Raw genomic sequence first — 19,102 nt, forward strand, 5'->3', positions numbered from 1 at the left:
TGATTTATTATTAATTTATTATTAAAATCTTATTCATTAATCTTTTATCAAAACTATTTAAATATCTATGTTAGATGTATGTATGTGAACTTGAAATTTTATACATTTGTTCTCAAAATTTTATTATATATAATAATAAAAAATTTAATTTAAAAATATTATAATTTTAACAATATTGTAATTTTTTTCATATAAAAATTTGTTTTTGTTTTTGAAGTTGTCATTTTAATGTGAGATATTGAAGACTTTTATTTACTATTAAACTATTTCTATTTATTTACCATTTCGTATAAGGTATTTTCTTCTTTTTAAATTAGTATTAAAATTAATATTGTATTTTATTGCTATTACATGTATACACAATTAGTATAAGAAATGTTTGGAAAATACTTTTTAATATCAGTAATAATAATACTTTTTTTGTGAATTATCAATATAATTTTTAAAATTTTTTCAAATATTTTCTGTTGCAAAACATTAAAAATAAAACTACCTGTTTGTCATAATATACCATGCAATGGCTGTTAAGACCCCCAGTTGCAAACATTTCTTTGTTTAACTGCTGAACTGTCTGAACGTATACGAATCCCTTAGCCTTCAATTCGATTTTGCAACATAATTTGTTATATTTTTTAGTACTTTTTTATTTTTTATTTTTTATTTTTTATTTGTTATTTTTTTTCTTTACTGCATATATTTGTTTATTGCTTCAATGATATTTAAAAATTAAGTTTATTCGTACATAAGTTAGTATATTGTTTATATTTTTGGTTTATATATATATGTATGTAATAATAGTTTGTCAAATGCTATATAATTTGAACAGTATTTGCGGTCACTTGCTGGAAGTGTTTGAACTTTTAATTTTAACTCTATTTGCATTTCTTATATACTTTTCCATACAAAATATATAAATATTTTTTTTATTTAAAAATATATAAAAATGTTTCATTATAATATATCTATGTATTAAATTTGTGTAAGATATTGAACTTTTCGTTTGCTATAAATTTGTATGATTTTAGTTTTATTTTACTTGTATGCATAAATCAGCTTAGTTCACATTATTTTTTTATAAAATATATATATATATATATTTATAAAAAGCATTTATAAAAATTAATATTCAGTAGTTTACATTTAATTGTTTATTTTCTTTTCTGTATCAAATTATTGTTTTAGAATAAATTTTATTGATAAAAACGGTTTTTTAATATTAAACATTATAAATCTCGAGCAATATTAATATAGTCCTAGTTGAGAATTATGCATCATTTATTGTTAGAAATAAGGATTGTAATGTAACAATATCCTTAAAACCAATTTATAATATGTGATTTGCACAACCATTGAAATTTAAAAAATTTTAAAAATTTAAAAATTACTATCCTTCAATGAATTTATTGTAAAGAAATTAAAGTCTTTCAAAAACATGTGTGCAAAATCATTAATATGAAATGATTACAAATAAATTAATTAAAATGATTAAATTATTATTTATAAAAATGTGATTCACTATTTTTAAATAATTAATAAGTAACAATAAACTAAACTTTTGATTAAACTTTTTACAGTTTGATATTTTAATACTCTTTGATAGTCTGTTATAAATACTCTACTGAATAAGTTTTCTATTAGGTATATTTTTCCAAACTAATTCGTATAGTTGGAATACAATGAAGAAAACATCAGACATCATCTTATATATATGTGTGTGTTGCTATTGATCAATATAAGAAGTCTAATCGATTGAGTCATGTCGAACAGACAAATTCTGTTAGTAAATTAGCTAACAAAATTAAACTTTGCAGAGGCTTTTCATAACTCCCTGCAGATATGTCAACGAATTGATGAAGTGGGTTGACTACTTCATGAGTCTATCAAACACGACAACTACGTTAAAAAAAAGTGCATTAAAATTAATGTGAACAAACAAATTAAAATATGTTTATGAAAAATATATTCTAAATAAATGATAAATAATTAAATTTTAGTAATACGATCTGTGTGAAGGGTATTAATATTTCGGTAAAACCGGAGTTCACTTTTTTATTTATTATAAAATTTTTTTAAAATTTAATATAGAATACGAAATTTTAAAATACAATGCTATAAGAACAATGCTCGTTCTTATTAGGCTTATAAGTGTTAATGCAAATACTTAGTAGTTAATTTAATAAAACATATTAAGTATAATTATGTTAATATTAATAATGACTAGAAATTCTTAAAATTCTAATTTTAAAAAATATTTATTAGTTCTTTTTTCAATTTCAATTTTTCTGTTTTTTTGCTCTTCTGTTGTTTGTTATGACAAATTTACAATATTATTAGTTTCACAAGCATGGTTGATTACAATTTTTTATTCTTTTGCATACTAATTATTATTATATGAAGTTTATTTATTGTAATTATAAAAAAATTTATTATATTAGCTTTAATATAATATTATATTGGTTTTATTTTGCTTTAATGGACTAACTTTACAACGTTACTTCTAGAGTATATAAGATTATTAGAAAAAAAAATTAAACACAATTATTAGTTAAAATGAATTTTGAGCTAAAAAACCCTGATCAAGAATATATCATAATATCCGAACCAGATGTATGATTAACCCAAAATTGATTTTCAATAACAATAATTATAATTATAATTTTTCACTTAAAATCCTTGTTATATCATTTATATTATATATTTAAGTTTTATTATTCTATGAATTTAATTTTGAATTTAATATTACTGTTATTATTTTATTATAATACATATATTTTAATCAATATTAAGAATTGTTGTTTTTATTAAAAATTTAATTTTAATCGCAATTTTCAAAAGGTGCTGTATAGGCTTATAAAGTTTTTTTTTTTTCTGTAGTGCACCTTTTTTGCCAATTGACGAAACTACAATAATTTAAATCGTTCAGGTTTTCATTGTTAATTTTCATTATTAAATACACCATACTTATATATAGCATTAAATTTGCATATAAAAATATTTAATATTTACTTTAAAGTAAACCAAAGAGAAAATAATATTTCATAGAAATAAACATAAATAAATTAATTTAAATTGCACATAATAATCTCATTTATTTTAACATAATAAAATTAAATTTTAAAGCTTCACACATAAATATACAGCCATAGTCAAAAGTATTTACACAACGAAAGTTTTTGTACATATTCCATTAAAACATGTTTTTATTGTTGTTCTTGGATGTAAGTTGCAAAAAATTTTTTTGCTGTCACTTGGATTTATCTATGCAGAACCAAATAAAAAAAGAATTGGTAAGATAACTGTTCATTTGACAAAAATATAAGCAACTGCGCTAATGCTTATTAGTTGTCAAAAGTATTTACACACATTTTTTTTGCGTCAAAAGTATTTACACAATTACATTAATTAGCATTTATTCTAGGATTTCCTTTAAGTAAGTGCAGTTGTTAGCTTTTAGCAAAAACTACACAAATTTAGAGATTTCAAAATTTCAAAAATTATTCAGGAAAATGGTAAAAACCAAGGAATTATCAGTTGAAATTTGATCTGAGGTTGATACTTAATATAAGAGTGTGATTTCGGCGACGAACTTGGTAAAGTTATGCAAAATTTTACATAAAACGGTATAAAATCTAGTTAAAAATAAAAAAATTTAAAAAATTTGAAGAGACTGGGCGGGAACCTCCCATGAATCAAAGGGAATGCAGAAGATTATTACGAGTAGTCGTAGAAAATTCTACAATAAGTCCTGTCAAAATAACAGCATCATCGGAAAAGTTGATTGGCAAGATTATGAGTGATGCTACACTACATCACAGGTTGAAAAATATTAATATCAATACATATGTGTTGCACAAAAGAGGCAATATTAATACTCTAACGACCTTATCAAATATTCTCTCATTTGTTTTAAAGTATTATAAGTAACCTATATAGTTTTGTTACAATGTGTTATGAATAGATGAGTCTGGATTTCAATTCTAGGGTTCATTTGATATCCATTCCATGCATTTACAACTCCAAAAGAATAAAGCAGTGCAGCCACTTAATAGATTTGAAAGTGACACGGTTTTGTTTTGGGGATGTCTATTATGCTATGCATTTGGAGATTTGGTATCGAAAAATGGCACCTTAAATCAGTCCGGTTGTATTGGTATTTTAAAAAACCATGTCATAACGTCAGAAAATAGACCTTTTCCAGTCAATAACTGGGTTCTACAACATGACAATGTACCATATCATCAAGAATGTAGACAAAATCCACTTTTAAAAGAGTTAAATCATGCTGTTTTTTTATAGCCTGCACAGAGCCCTGGTCTTAATGTCATTGAATATGCTTGAGACTTCATAAAACAACAAAACACTATTAATAAAAATCCAAAATGTAGTGATAGCATAATTGAAATAGGGAATATTCGGTCCAAATTGATACGCAACTTGATTGGATCAATTCCAACTAGGTTGCGGGCAGTTATTGATACCAAAGGTGGTGTAACTAAACATTAATTATATTAATTAAATAAGCATAAAAAAATCATTAATTAAGAAGAAGAAAATGAAATTAATGTTTTGTGTAAATACTTTTGACGCAAAAAAAATGTGTGTAAATACTTTTGACAACTAATAAGCATTAGTGCATTTGGTTATATTTTTGTGAAATGAACAGTTATGTTTCCAATTCTTTTTTTATTTGGTTCCAACTTACGTCCAACAACAACAATAAAACATGTTTTTATGCAATATGTACAAAAACTTTCGTTGTCTAAATACTTTTGATTATGACTATACATATAAGTTTTTATATAAATAATTAATTATAATCATATTTCATTCGCTTTGTAAATATTTTTTCATTGTTTTTATAACCAGAAAAAGATCACAGATCCTCTAAGTAATTTTAAATAATAATTTCTATTAAACAAATGCGCTGACTAAAATTAGTATATATATAATCGCTTAATATAACTTTACTTGCAATATATTCATTTTTTTTTTTGCTTAAACTTTATCTCGTAAATATTTGTTCTCTTAAAAATGTTAATTAAAAATTTTGTACATTTAAATTGCTATCATATCCTTTTCAAATAATACAGATATTAAATCAGTTTCTATAATTAATTGTGAATTCACATCAAAAGTTTCCTAAATAAGTTTTTCAAATTGTGCGGTTTATATTTATACCAATTTTTTGACGTAGAAAAAAAACTTGTGAGAGACCAGAAATAAATAATAAATCCTATAAATTCTATTAATTTTTAAATGAAGCGCTCAGCAGGACATTCAATAAATCATTATAAAATTTCAGGTTGAAACGTGTTATATACTCATATCACTTCCTCTTTTATTAACAATAAAGAAAAGTTAATATGATATCAAATCACGTCGGACCTTTTTTGAACTTTTATAAAAATTTACCAAAAGTCCTTGTACGTTCCTCAGGAACCATGCAACATATTATTCTGCGTATTGTTGGTGCCAGCGTTAGTGCCATTGTTCACATTTTGTGCTGAAACTTCAGATTTGACACGTCGAGCAATATGGGAACGTGTATGCTTGCGTAGATGATCCTTTCGATAGAATCCTAATAAAGTATATAAAAGTAGTAAAATTAATTTTTATAAACTACATAATAGAAATAATTAATCGTAATATAATATTTGTTTTATTTTCATTTCTGTTACTATAAATAAAAAAGTGTTCAAAGTACATCATATTACGGACGGTAGGTCAATCAATAGGTCAGCACAATCTTAATCAAATCTCTTACGAAGTATAACTCAGTTCTTCGATTTAGCATTGAGAAACAAAAAAATCTTATCTGCATCCTTGCGTTCATATATTGTTAAACTAGTTCCTTAATACTATTGAATAATCGAAATGATATCAACATGCACATCAATTAAGTATAATTAGCAGTAGCTCTTCTAACAATGCCTTTAATTGGCTACGACTAGTAGATATGAGGATATTATTAAGGATGAGAATATTATTAAAAGTAAGAAATAATTCCAAGTCCACTGATAAAGAGTATTTGGCAAAACTCAAAACAGCAATATGGTCAATCAATTAAAATAATATAAAAAGAATTTTTGTTGTTTTACTTCACTACTTTTCGAAACCTCTCTAACAAAATACAATAGTTTCTATTAAAAAAAGAGTCATTGTCAGCATAACGCATAACTAACGTTAAATTATAATTTATCAAATAAATTAAAATTTAAAAATAAAAGTCAAAAATATTAATTTTTTCTTGTAATATTTTTTTAAATGTGAATGTGAATCCCCACCCTAAATTTTTTTTTGACTACAAAATTACGTAATGGAATTATTATATATAACAAAGAATGATTCTTATTTTCTAATCATAAATAAATGATAATATTTTGCTTATTTCCATTTAGCAAACAGTTTGACTTTATCTTAACTTACATTCCTCATAAGCCACCTCTCTGAAGTAAATGCCATAAATCACGGCACTAATCCACATTTGAGTTAAATACCTAAAAAAGCATCTCTTATTGCATAAAGAAATAAGACTGGGAAATCGGATTTGGAGAAATACTTCGAATCAATGAAAGGAGCATAATAGATACCTCGATCACAGTAAGAATTCCCTTAATTTAGCAACAAAGCTAGACTTAAGCACTTATTACAAATACTTAAGATATAATATAGTTTAGCTTTAACTACATTTGATTCTATAGCATAATATTGCGTATATGTATATGAAATGTTTTATATATATGTACATACTTAGTTACATGTACCGAACAAACAGAATTTAAACATATGTATTTATATTTCATAAAATATAATATAGTAACTATTATTAATAACACATACTTATAACATAATAGCAGATATTCAATTACCTTTGCCACATTCAATGCAGACATGTTTCTTCTCACCAGAATGTATTACAATGTGTAATGTAAGTTGTTCTTTACGTTTAAACGATTTCATGCAGATCTGAGAAATATAAATTGTATATAGAAGACATATATAAAAAAAAACATTTTTCATTATTTTCTAATACATAATGTTACAAAACAATTTTTAACCATTATGCATTATTTCCATTGACACTTACATTGCAAACATGTGGCCTATCCGGTATATGTGATAGTTTGTGACGTGTCAAGTGATCCTTACGTTTTAATGCCGCATTACAAATGTCACAAACGAATCGTCGTTCGACAGCATGTGAAATAACATGTTGCTCAATCAAACTGCGATCTGGATAAGCCATTTGACATTCCGGACAACAATACAAAGTAGAACCATCTAATGCTTTCGTTTCACGAATTTCACCTGGTTTAGGTCTAGGTTTTTTTTCTTTTGGTGGCTTCTTCTTTCTAGTTTTTTTGCCAGTAGTTGTTGTGGCTGTGGTACCACCGCCAGCAGTGGATGTAGCATTAACAGTTGGTGCAGTGCTTGTCACCACAGATCCATTTACATTACCATTAGCATTACCATTAATGCCATTGCCATTCAATGTAGCACCATTGTTTTGATCTGGTATAGTTGGTAAATGCGCATGATCCATGCCTATAATACCATTATGATGATTTCCATTTATATTATTTGTTGGAGTTAATGCGACTCCACCAAGTGCCAGACTTAAATTTGCGCTATTTTTAAGTACATCGTTTTTTATATTAAAACCGGTTGTAGTGTCCAAATTGCCCAAATTCAAATTCCCTGAGTTGATTTGTGAGCCAACAATACCTGTAGACTCCTTTTTTATTGTTTCGGAATACTTGAGGAAGTGTTGTATGGAAATTGGCAGTGTAGCGGAAAGCAAATGAGATGAATAATCAACGGTGTTGGCAGTATTGGCCAAAGTTTGCCATGATTGATTGACATTTTGCAAAATTTGTTGGTTTAAAACTAAATATTTAAAAATATATAGAAAATACAATTAAAAACTTTAAATTCAAAAAAGGAAATTTTTAAAAAGAGTAGGTCAATAATTGGAATAGTAAACATTGCAACAACAGAAAGCGCACAAATTGTGGACATTCTTCCCTCTGTAAACAGGGAGAAGATTTTGAAGAAATTTTTAGCTTAGTTATAAAAATTAAGCTTAGTGACCAATTATTAGGATATGAAAAAACAATAAGTATATTTAAGAAACTATATCTTTATTATTCTTAAGCACAACCAAGGGATAAATGTTAGTTATGTATGAAAAATTTTTTTTTCGTATGACACTAATCTCATGTTTATTAGTTAAGCAATAGTTTACAATGGTGCAGCCATTCTCAATTAAACTTATCCTCATAACAGGCCATGTGGTGTTTAATAGGATGTTGAACAAACTTACAAAACAAAAATAACCTCTTACATCCTCCTACATTAAACAATAATAGATACTCTAAGCGATTGAGAGAATAAGTAATGGCTTTTCGGTCTTGGACTGAATAAAATTAAAATCCAAATTGACTTTGCAACACGGTACTGTTGTAATATTAATTAACGTCTAACATGAAAATGAACACTGATCGATCGCCTGGATAAATTGTTAAACAAGCTAGGACGATAGCGCTCTTCATTGTCCTGAGAGTGTATAATCACAGTTCGAGGCGAAAGAACTCTCATAGATAGTCGAGGAACGCTCTTAATTAATAATTAATTATTATTTATTAATCTCATTTTATATTTATATTAAATTATATTATTATTATATATTCAGTTAAACCTCTCTATAGCGAACCACCCTATACCAAATTCCTCTCTATGTGTTAAAGACACAGCGATTTTTTATATTTTTTCATATATTTGAACCTCTGTATAACGAACCTCTCTATAGCGAATTCGTCTCTATAATATAACAAAGTTTTTTCAGGTACATAAATCAATTTTTGCAGACAAAAAACCTCTCTATAACAAATTTATTCAAATGCAGATTAGTAAAATCAAAAACAAAAAAAGCGCAACAAAAAACTTTTTTAACTTCTTTGTAACGAAGACCTCTCTATAACGAAGTTTTTTACAAGAACCAACGATTTCGTTATAGAGAGGTTTGACTGTATTATATTATATTTATTTTTATCTAATTTTTTATTTTTTTAGCAAGAATAATCTTTTAAAATCGTTTGAAAAATTGTTAATATTTTCTTTTTAATCTTATATGTTTGCCATATTTTAAAAAAATTCAACAGATTCAATATAAATTGAAAAGAGTTATAAAAAATTAAATAACCTAGAATTTAATTGTATTACTTAAAAAAAACAAAATGCAACAGGTATCTCAGTTATATATCCTATCACTACTCTTAAAATCCATATCTATTCTTTACCTTATCTGCTTCTCATCGAAACTTACTGCAATCTCTATATTTGGATACAATATTTCAGTAGAAGAGAGTGATGCTTAGAAATCATCACAATAATTTGGAAAACAAATTAGTTTAATATTAAAAAACAAGGGCACTGACTTTCTATATTATATATAAAATATTGGAACTACGATGAGTATATTTTATTTTTTCCATATATTTAAATAATATAAATGTTTAATATCAAATTTTTGTGAATATGAAATATATTAATTGAAAAGTTATGTAGAATCGTTTAAAAGCCTACCCCAATAACATTTTCATTCCAATATGTATACTCGAAATATGCCATAAATCCCAGGCTACTTGGTCATATATTTCTGCAATATTCAAGGACATTTCACTTTCATGTACATACTAGAATATAACATAAAAATATTTGTAGGGAACTAATTTATGGTAATGTGTTTTCCTTTTTGGACGGACATTTATTTTTAACCAAAAAAGAAAAAAAACAACAAATTTATTTTATTATATTTTAAATATTTTTTAATATAAAATTTAATTGGCTGATTTGGTTCTTTGGGTTCTGTTATATACCAACACAACCACACTAATATATGTCTCGCCTCTATCTATAAATATAGCACTATGTAATAACTGTTTGTAACAAAGTAACCCAAAAAAACTGTGTTAACAGAATAAAGTTAATGAAATTCCGTGTATGTACACGAACAAAGAGAAAGTGAATAAAGTGAAAGCAGACAGAGTGCGAACGAATACAGAAATGTCAGGAAGACAGTGTAACGGTTAAAAATAAATGTAAGTATAACAATAAAGCTAGTGTCCTTGAAATTGAGTTCTACATAATCACATTCTTGCTGAAATTGTTATACAATTTATAACACAATTAAAGCAGGCAAACGAATATACCATACATGTATATTGTCATATACATTACTACTAATTTGTATTTAATTCTTATTACTAATTCATACTCACCTTCCTCCCTGTCTCGTTCAATTTTAGGATGGATTTTCTTATGATCGGTCGAATTAAGAAAATTCAAGTCAGTCTGCGGCTGTGAATACGGTATTGATATATTTTGCCCGTACTGCATTGTGTTGTTGGCAGCCGAAACTACAATTAAAATGTGTAAAACATTATAAAAGGATTTTAGCATAAAAAATATAATATAAATAATATATAATTACACATTTTAAAATGTTATTGAAAGTTATAATTTTCTATATTAAAATATTGAAAAAAAGTTTAAAGCCAATTGTAGAATTGCAATGCTCAACCGCTACCACACACCAACTGATTTCATTTTAGGAAAGCGGCCATCGCTTAAGGTTCGAATTTTCCCAGCTGTCTATAAATTTTTTTCCAAACGAGTTTTGCCGAACTAAGAACGAACTGCGTACGTTTGGGAGGAAATATACATAAAGGGAGCAGATAGTAAGAGGTGCCACCTATCGTGTCTGTTGAAGAACAAAAACAGCAAACAGCAAACAGGATTACATGAACACAACACCAGGAACACATGTGCGGTGCGTATAGCCATTTTGCAGTCGGCAATTTTGTTACTGTAATTTTTACTGCTGATATATTTATGGGTCTGCAACGGTTTCCAAGGCCATCCGTTGATGAACAATTTTGTGTGTACATTTAAGGTTCCGCACAAGTAAAGCACCTAGCTACCACATACTAGTGGAAACGAAAATCAGAGGACAAAGAAAATGAAAATGCCGGCCGGTCGAGTTAGCTGGTTTATGTATTTGTATATTTGATTATGTATATAACGGAAGTGTTTAATCAGCTGAGAGGATACGTGCGTGGGTGTTAAAGAAAAATTATATGGAATAATTATTCACCTTCGTTGCAAAGAAAAAAATAACTTCAGACAATTTTCAATATTTATTTTTTTAATTATTAATTATTTCTAAGTAATTAATGAAGACTATAAAAAAATAATGATTTAAAGAGAGTAATGAAAGTTTTATAAAATTAAAACATTTTTTTAGTTCCTTAAAAAAGATAAAAAAATATTAGAATGGTCAGTCATTAGTCATAAAAAAGTTTGAAGTTGATATACAATATTAAATTTAACTCAATAAGATAATATGCTATTAAGTTTAAAAAGTACTTAAAAGTATCTAAAAAGTACTACAACTTGAAAATAGATATTATAGATATTTAGATATTTTATAAGTGAGAAGAAACTACAACAGATTACATGATTTTATTTAAGTTGTAGTGTTTAATTAATTAAACTATGTGGTTAATGTTTCAACTGCAAATGTTTATTATTTAAATTTATAATATGTTATAAATTTAAATGTAGATTGTACAAGTAAACCAAAAATCCAGATCACTACGCAGAAGGTGGTCCATAATTGTGGGTATCTAATTCTTAAACGAACAAATAATTAAAAAAAAAATAATAAAATACCTATTTTTTTAAAACCAATCAAGTCTCACAATAAAAGGAAATAATGTATAACTAACATTAAAATACTAAAGAATTAGAATCTTTAACTCACTATTAATATTTGATAGAATTGTGCAGAAAACACGATTAAAAAATTACTAAAAAAGAAAATCGGGAAAAATTATAACAATAATAATATTAACATACGAGTACCAATGTGAAAGTATTTTCTAGAAAGTCTAGAAAGCATCGTAAGTTAGCTGGTTAAATTAGATTTTAATTGATACTTTTTCCTGTCCTTAGCCTACTTCAATCGGTCAGCAAAGGGCATATATTTTTAAATAAAAAATGAAAATTTTAAATATATTTTATTTCTAAATATTCTTCATATTACATTATCTAACTTAGTACATTAGATCTCTGGAATGGCGATATACCAGTATCTATTCTGGTACAGCCATCCAAACGTCAAGTATAATAGTTGCACTTATTGCAAAATTTTAATATATTGCATACTTTTCTTATTGCATTTCTTATTGAATATAAACATTAAATATTTAATCATTGCGAAGGAGACAACAAATTCATGTAATAAAGAGTCCTTAGTTTAAATAAAAATTATTTTTTATTAATGCAAAATGAAATTTTTTAGAAATAGAGTTATGAAAATTTGATAACATTTATTTATACTTTTTGTTCAGCAAAATATAGAATTTTATAAAAAATGATTTCCTTTATTTCAAGCTCAGTCAAATACACAACATTTGCTGTGCAGGCAGGCAGTCGTTGAACGATTTGATGGCACATACGTTTTTTTCTTATATAGAAAGCAAATCGCATTTCACTTTTCACTTTACTTTCACACATAAACAGCGAATGATGAGTTTAGTTGACTACTCTCCCGATGAGAAAGTAGAGTAAGCCGAGAAGAAACGAGTACAAATTGAGAAGAAATGGTAAGAGTAATTTCTGACTGCTGACTACTGACTACTGACTGCTTATTGCTTACTGCTTACTGGTATGAACAATTCCAACCCCATTTCAACGTAAAACAAAATTAAAAAAGGAAATAGAGAACATTATAAGTTAAGTGAGAGTGGAAAGTGGAAAGTGAGTGTATGAGTTGGAAAATAGGAAATGAAACCGGTATGCTTGGTATGGTATAAAACTTTAAATGTGTTTGTAGAACTTCAAATACGAATACTAAAGCTAAAGCTAAACTTACATAAAATTAGAGAAAGAGCGAAAGCAAATAGAGCAACGATTTGGTGGGGTTGGTATGCATACCAATTTACCATTCACTATTCTGGACTGAGGTAGCCCCCAATATTGGGGATGTTTCGTATATAATGCTTTTAGCCACAACAGTCTGAGTATGATATGGGTTTAAGTAAAACATTCAAGGTTTGAGTCACAATGGTCATATATTCATAAAGTACATAATATTAAAGTAGTTTTTTTTTAAACGTTAATTTGCAAAAAAAAAATATTTAGAAATATATTTATTCTATATTAAATATATTTAATTATAAAGAGCATAATTAAAACTTAACTTGTGCTATATTTCCAACAGAACTTAGTACCGAAAACAAGAAATATAAGCATATACATATTTGAGCCAATGCATATATGCCTATGTATGTATAAAGCGTTTATGGTATAAGGAGGGTGATTTTAGCAGCAATCAAGCTCCATTTAAGTTTCCTTAGCTTAGAATTGCCGTGCTTGTTGTTGCTTTGTTGTTAAATGTTCGGAAGAGAGTACATTTAACATACATGTAAATAAATATGTACAATGCTTATGTACAATACTTGAATAATGTACATGGATTCTTCATCATTATTGTCATCATAATTGTATTAATATATTGTATATACACTAATAATTATATCACAATTAACACAAACTACTAGTTTCATGTTCCATATAAAACAGAAATACTATAAGACAAAAATTATAAATTTACCAAGATGGTCAACAAATTCCATGACTTCAAAATTAGTACAGTATTATTTAAGAAGATCTTAAATAATATTATACTTCATAAATAATACTGTAACGTTCGCACTTTATGATGACAAACATAACTTGATTCACTTCGACATGATTCATTTTCAAATTTTGGTTCCACAAGAAATGTAAGAAATGTACAAATTCAAAACTACAAAATTACAAACAACAAACATACGATATATTTTTACTTCTATTAAAAAGTATCACTACGTGTTCCACTAATATGCATTGTCTCCTGCTAAGACTTAAATATAGTTGATTTAATACACTTAGAGTTCTTAGAGTTTTTTCCCTCCAGTTAGCTTTAAACATTGTTAAACAGAGCGGTTAACCGTACATCTAAATTTTAACTGCAAAAACAGTGGAGAGGTTAAATAGTCAAGAAAATATTTTTGCATAAAATAAAATTGATATAAATTATGAAATTATATATAACGTAATATAAAAATTAAACAAAAATGAATTTATTATTAACGAAAATAAATAAAAATAAAATTTTAAATTAAAATTTCAATATAATTTTTTATATATATATATATTTTAAATTACTTTAACATTAAATATCTTTGAATCTAACTAATAAAAACAAAATGGTAAAAATTGCTCTTTGTTTTGTTTTTTAACTGAACTGCTACAGTAATAGAACTGAAAAAGTAATAAATGGACGGTAGTAGGCTTTGATTGAACTATTCAATATGTGTGTTAAATGTATTAAATACTCATTGATTCAACTTTACCGAAATTAAAAAGGACGGATCTTAATGTTGTGATTGTTAATTAAACTTAAGAGATGTTAATATCATAAAAACAATAGTCAATATGTACAAATATTCATAATCAAACAATATACAAAAATAAAGTCATTTAACTTAAAAAAATACAATTTTATTAATATTCATTTAATTCATGAACTATTTTGGAGGAAATTATTAGAATGTTATAAAAAGTATCAACGAAAACTTTTCATACATACCTTTATTTTTTTTCCAAAAAAACATGATAACAATTAGCTTAAGCAAATTGCCTTTTAAAACTTAAAAATAATTAAAATTTCTATTATAAATTTGTTAATAAGATTATATCCAGGTTCATCGATTTTATTTTGTAGAAATCTGTAACGAACGTTTTGGCTATTGCCTAGTCATCAGACTTATCGGTGGTTGGTGTGGCTGATGTAACCGCAGCTTAACTGAACTTTAAATGATGTGTCTTCTAATACAGCCCATCTCATCAGCTCATCTCAAGCTTTTATATAGGTTTATAAGAATTCCCTATCGTGCTTTGAATCTTATTTTAGCAGTTATTTGGGGCTTTATCTATTTTATGATTATATTCGGTAATATTGTCATATTTTCTGAGCTAAACCGCCTACTTTAAAATTCAACTCCCTAAATTTACCAAACCCTTTTATATAAATGTGGGAAAAAATGTATAACATTTTGTATATTAGATGCACTAATGTAAATTAGAGATAAAATAATGATATGATTTAATAACATATATTATATGTAGCATTGAGCAGTGAAGTTAATAGGTAAGCCCGTAGTATATATATATTTATATATAATTTTTTGATAGAGTAATGTAGCACCATAACAAAAGATTTCCATTTATTTTTCTACCATATTTATAACATTATAGATTTATTCCGCTGCTTGTCTTTTGTATTGTAGTTTCAATTTCAATTTGTAGTAACTTCATATTTACACTAGAAAAACATTGTATGACTACTATTCGTTAATGTATATGTATATTTTTTTATTTCATTAAGACAGCTCTAGTGGAACTTCTTCTGCTTCGTTGGAGATGGTATTTTAATGGTATGTCGAAATCATTTATAAAAAATTAAGCAATGTATAGCCTTACCATCAAAATTCTCTCTTTCCAATTTCTTTATTAATATCATATCCATTCGGTATCTTCTGAGAATTATTTCAGTAAGATATAGCTTTTTTAGTTAAGACCTCTATATACATTTTGAACTACAATATTATGCTAAAATACATCCCTAAATATTGAAACTTCTCAGTTTGATAAGGAAGTCTTTTGTTGTATTTATTTATATTATATTTCGGAAACCTGGAATCATGGACGATTAATTTTAAATATTATTTAACCATTTTACCATAGTTTTAATTTATCATTTATGTGGTAGACCAATTCAAGTCTGCTTTAAGAGGTCAGTAAGTTCAACTGTAGAAAAGATTAAAGCCGAAAATTGAGCTCTGTCTCACTCTAAAGGTAGTAACAAAATAATCTGACGAGAATTGTCAGATGCAGTGAACAACTTCTGAAACTATCATATGTACGTCCGTCGAATACGTGATATTTGTTTCTGACATTGCAATAGTTTTGAACTCAGTCTGCATGCATTCTCTGTCTAATAGGTCAAACGCCTTTTCATACAAATAATAATTATAACATCAGTTATTATCACCGAAGTATTCGATAATTATTCAAAGTTGGTTTCTTAAATCTATACCAGATCTGTTTACAATATGTTATTTTATTCCCACGGTAATTGTTGCAGCTTCTTATATCACTTTCATACACAGTTTAACAATGTTTCCTAGTTTTTAAACAATATACATTTATATATATATTGTATTTATTATTCTCGAATCTAACTAAAACTGGTGAAAAAACTGGTTATAATAATAGTGGGCCTATTATGTATAGTACATGTGCAGAAAAAAAACACTTTTTGTTGATCTAAATATAAAATATGGTTACCGAAAGCGTCGCAACAGCTATCTTTATGGATGCCAATAAATGTTTCATAACTAGAGAAAAGTAAAGACTTTCATAAAGCATCAACTGCTTTTTAAAACTGTTATTATGAAACACACGATTCATATATGCGAAATCTACAATTTTTAATTCGTTGTAAACAAAATAATTTTTCGTGTGTTCCTTTTACTTTTAGAAACAGATTGTAAGTTTTTATTTTTGATAAAAAAGAGTAAGTAAGTAAAACTACTTACTCTTTGTCATCAATCAATCTGCATATCGAGATTCCGGATAAATGTAATGGTCAAAGTTCTTCTGCAATGAAAAACTAATTTTAAATTTACAACAGTTGTAATAGTATTGTTATAAATTGGTTTCAAATGATTGAATTTGATAATATTATTAATAATATTACTGAAGAATGTTGGATACCTATTAGAGGCGAGCCGAGAAAAACTGACAGTACGTAATTATATTAATATCAAATAGTAAACTGAGTACAGAATTAAAAATTTGATAATCCAATAAACCTATATCACTATTCGATCTATCAAATTAAATATAAAATAAAAAACAAGCTGTTTTCTCAATAATTGAGATTTTCTATAATTTCCTGGTTTACTCTGCAGTGGACATAGTATAGTATAAATTGACTATAGATTACATCCTTCCCATTATCAATCTTTTATTATTATTCTTTTATATATATATATATATATACATATATATATATATATATATATATATATATTACAAAAAAAACCAATTCTGAAATTTATAATATCGAAATCGAAAAGACATAATCTAGAAAAGAGATGTAGATTCTTCTAATCAGATTTAGTATGAAAAAAATCTGATATTCTTATTTAAGCTTTAAAATACTGACCTTAACCCTTACGAGATGATCAAAAGTATAAGTCATTGAATATATAAACAAAAAATTGTTTTAATCGTGATAATAAGAAGTAATTTTTTTACTATTTATTAAAATGTACTTTGTGTAAAAGCAATCTAAATTGTAATATTGATCAAATTTTTTTTAATTTGCCTTCCATGTTTAAAAATCCTTTTACGTTTATCATTTAAGTATATTATTTATTTAAGGATCATTGAACTTAAAAAGCTTTTTGTTTTTTTTCGATGTCATGGCAATAAAGCATATAAATATAAATATCATGTAATAAAAAATTAATAGGGATTAATATTGCATTATTATAATATGAAAAGAATTCATTTAGATTTAGTTCACATATTTAATGATAAATTAGATGCAGAATTAAAAATAAATTGAATTTTCCAAGCACAAAATTGAAAAAGAATCAAGTCTGATGAGTAAACCAAGTTAGTTTCAGTAATTGTTTGACTACAAGAGGGCATATTAGGTATTCTATAGGAAATCATTAAAAAGCTACAATACCGTTTATTAAAAACGTGAATCCCACCCTCAGAAAACAAGCAAAATAAAATGCAAAAATTTTTAAAAGCTATTAGAGTTCATTGCACATTATAAAGTGAGCCAAAGCAATGTAAATTTAAAACAAAAACAAAAACAAAAACAATACGAAATGGAGTAAAATACAGGAAAATGTTTTGGGGGTGGGTGGTCGTGAGTCAAACCTTTTCATCTAGACATAACTGATATAACGAAACAAACCAAGTACCAAGTACAATTTACGCGCACATACGTATGACATGTGTGTATTTATATTGAGTATAAGTATACACACTTTTCATTTACATACATACCATACATATGTATATAAGAAGTTCAGAAATTCTTATTAAACTCGAAAATAATCGATAAGAATACCAACTTACCGTTTGGTACATTTTGATTAAAATGATTTCCATTTGTTTGATACCGTTGCACATGATTATCAGTAGACGTATTACCATTTATACCTGGTGTTGAGAAAGCACCTGGTGTTTGAGTGTCGTGTCCAAACTTAGCGGCAAACTGGTGTATACCAGAAAACGGACCTCCAAATGCTGAGAAATTCATCATCACACTTAATGTTTTCTTAATTCCACAATTTTATTAAATAATTTCAAAATTTCAAAATTTTAAAATAATTCAATTGATTGGCTATAACTAAAACAATCAAACAGTTATATTAATTTATAATATAATAATAATAATTTTCTTATTAACACAAATAACAGCAAAATAAATTCGCAAATTTGCAACAACTTTCGTTTTCCGCGTATGCAATCAATGTTGCATGAAAGGATTTTCTATAGCGGTGATTTAATCACGGTACACACACCACTAGTCTTTCACTATTATTTGCTGATAGAGACACATACATATAAATAATATGGCGGCGCTGATAGTTAATGAATACACTCTAAAGTTGGGTACCCATTGGGGTAGAAATTTATTTAAAGATAAACAATTTTTGTGCTTACTATTGCTGTATTGAACTTTCAGTTTCAGTGCATATATGTACGAAAAATTTTAATAGGAACAAACTAAACTAAACCGGCACGACGAGCGCCCGACACCGAACTAACCGAACTAAAACCGAATATATACATCAAAAGCCGCTGACGTTACCACGAACCTTCAAATCAATACATTCACACACAACACACAACACACATCTCACAACTTTGTCCGATTATTGGGGGTGGTAGTAACTTTTTC

The 19,102-nt window shown here is 26.5% G+C and overlaps 1 protein-coding gene across 1 annotated transcript; it reads right to left on the reverse strand.

The window, feature by feature from the left end:
- Positions 1 to 5,268: 5,268 nt before the first annotated feature.
- LOC119685604 (asparagine-rich zinc finger protein AZF1) lies at positions 5,269 to 18,547 on the reverse strand. Its single transcript, XM_038099937.1, has 5 exons — positions 18,274 to 18,547; positions 10,281 to 10,418; positions 7,088 to 7,887; positions 6,870 to 6,966; positions 5,269 to 5,578 (listed from the first exon to the last, which is right to left on the reverse strand). Exons 1-5 carry the CDS (start codon positions 18,458 to 18,460, stop codon positions 5,433 to 5,435), a joined length of 1,368 nt encoding a protein of 455 aa, XP_037955865.1. The 5' UTR covers positions 18,461 to 18,547; the 3' UTR covers positions 5,269 to 5,432.
- Between the last annotated feature and the right edge of the window lie 555 nt (positions 18,548 to 19,102).

The sequence above is a fragment of the Teleopsis dalmanni genome, chromosome 2, assembly GCF_002237135.1.
Source record: "Teleopsis dalmanni isolate 2A chromosome 2, ASM223713v2, whole genome shotgun sequence".
NCBI classification, from domain to species: domain Eukaryota; kingdom Metazoa; phylum Arthropoda; class Insecta; order Diptera; family Diopsidae; genus Teleopsis; species Teleopsis dalmanni.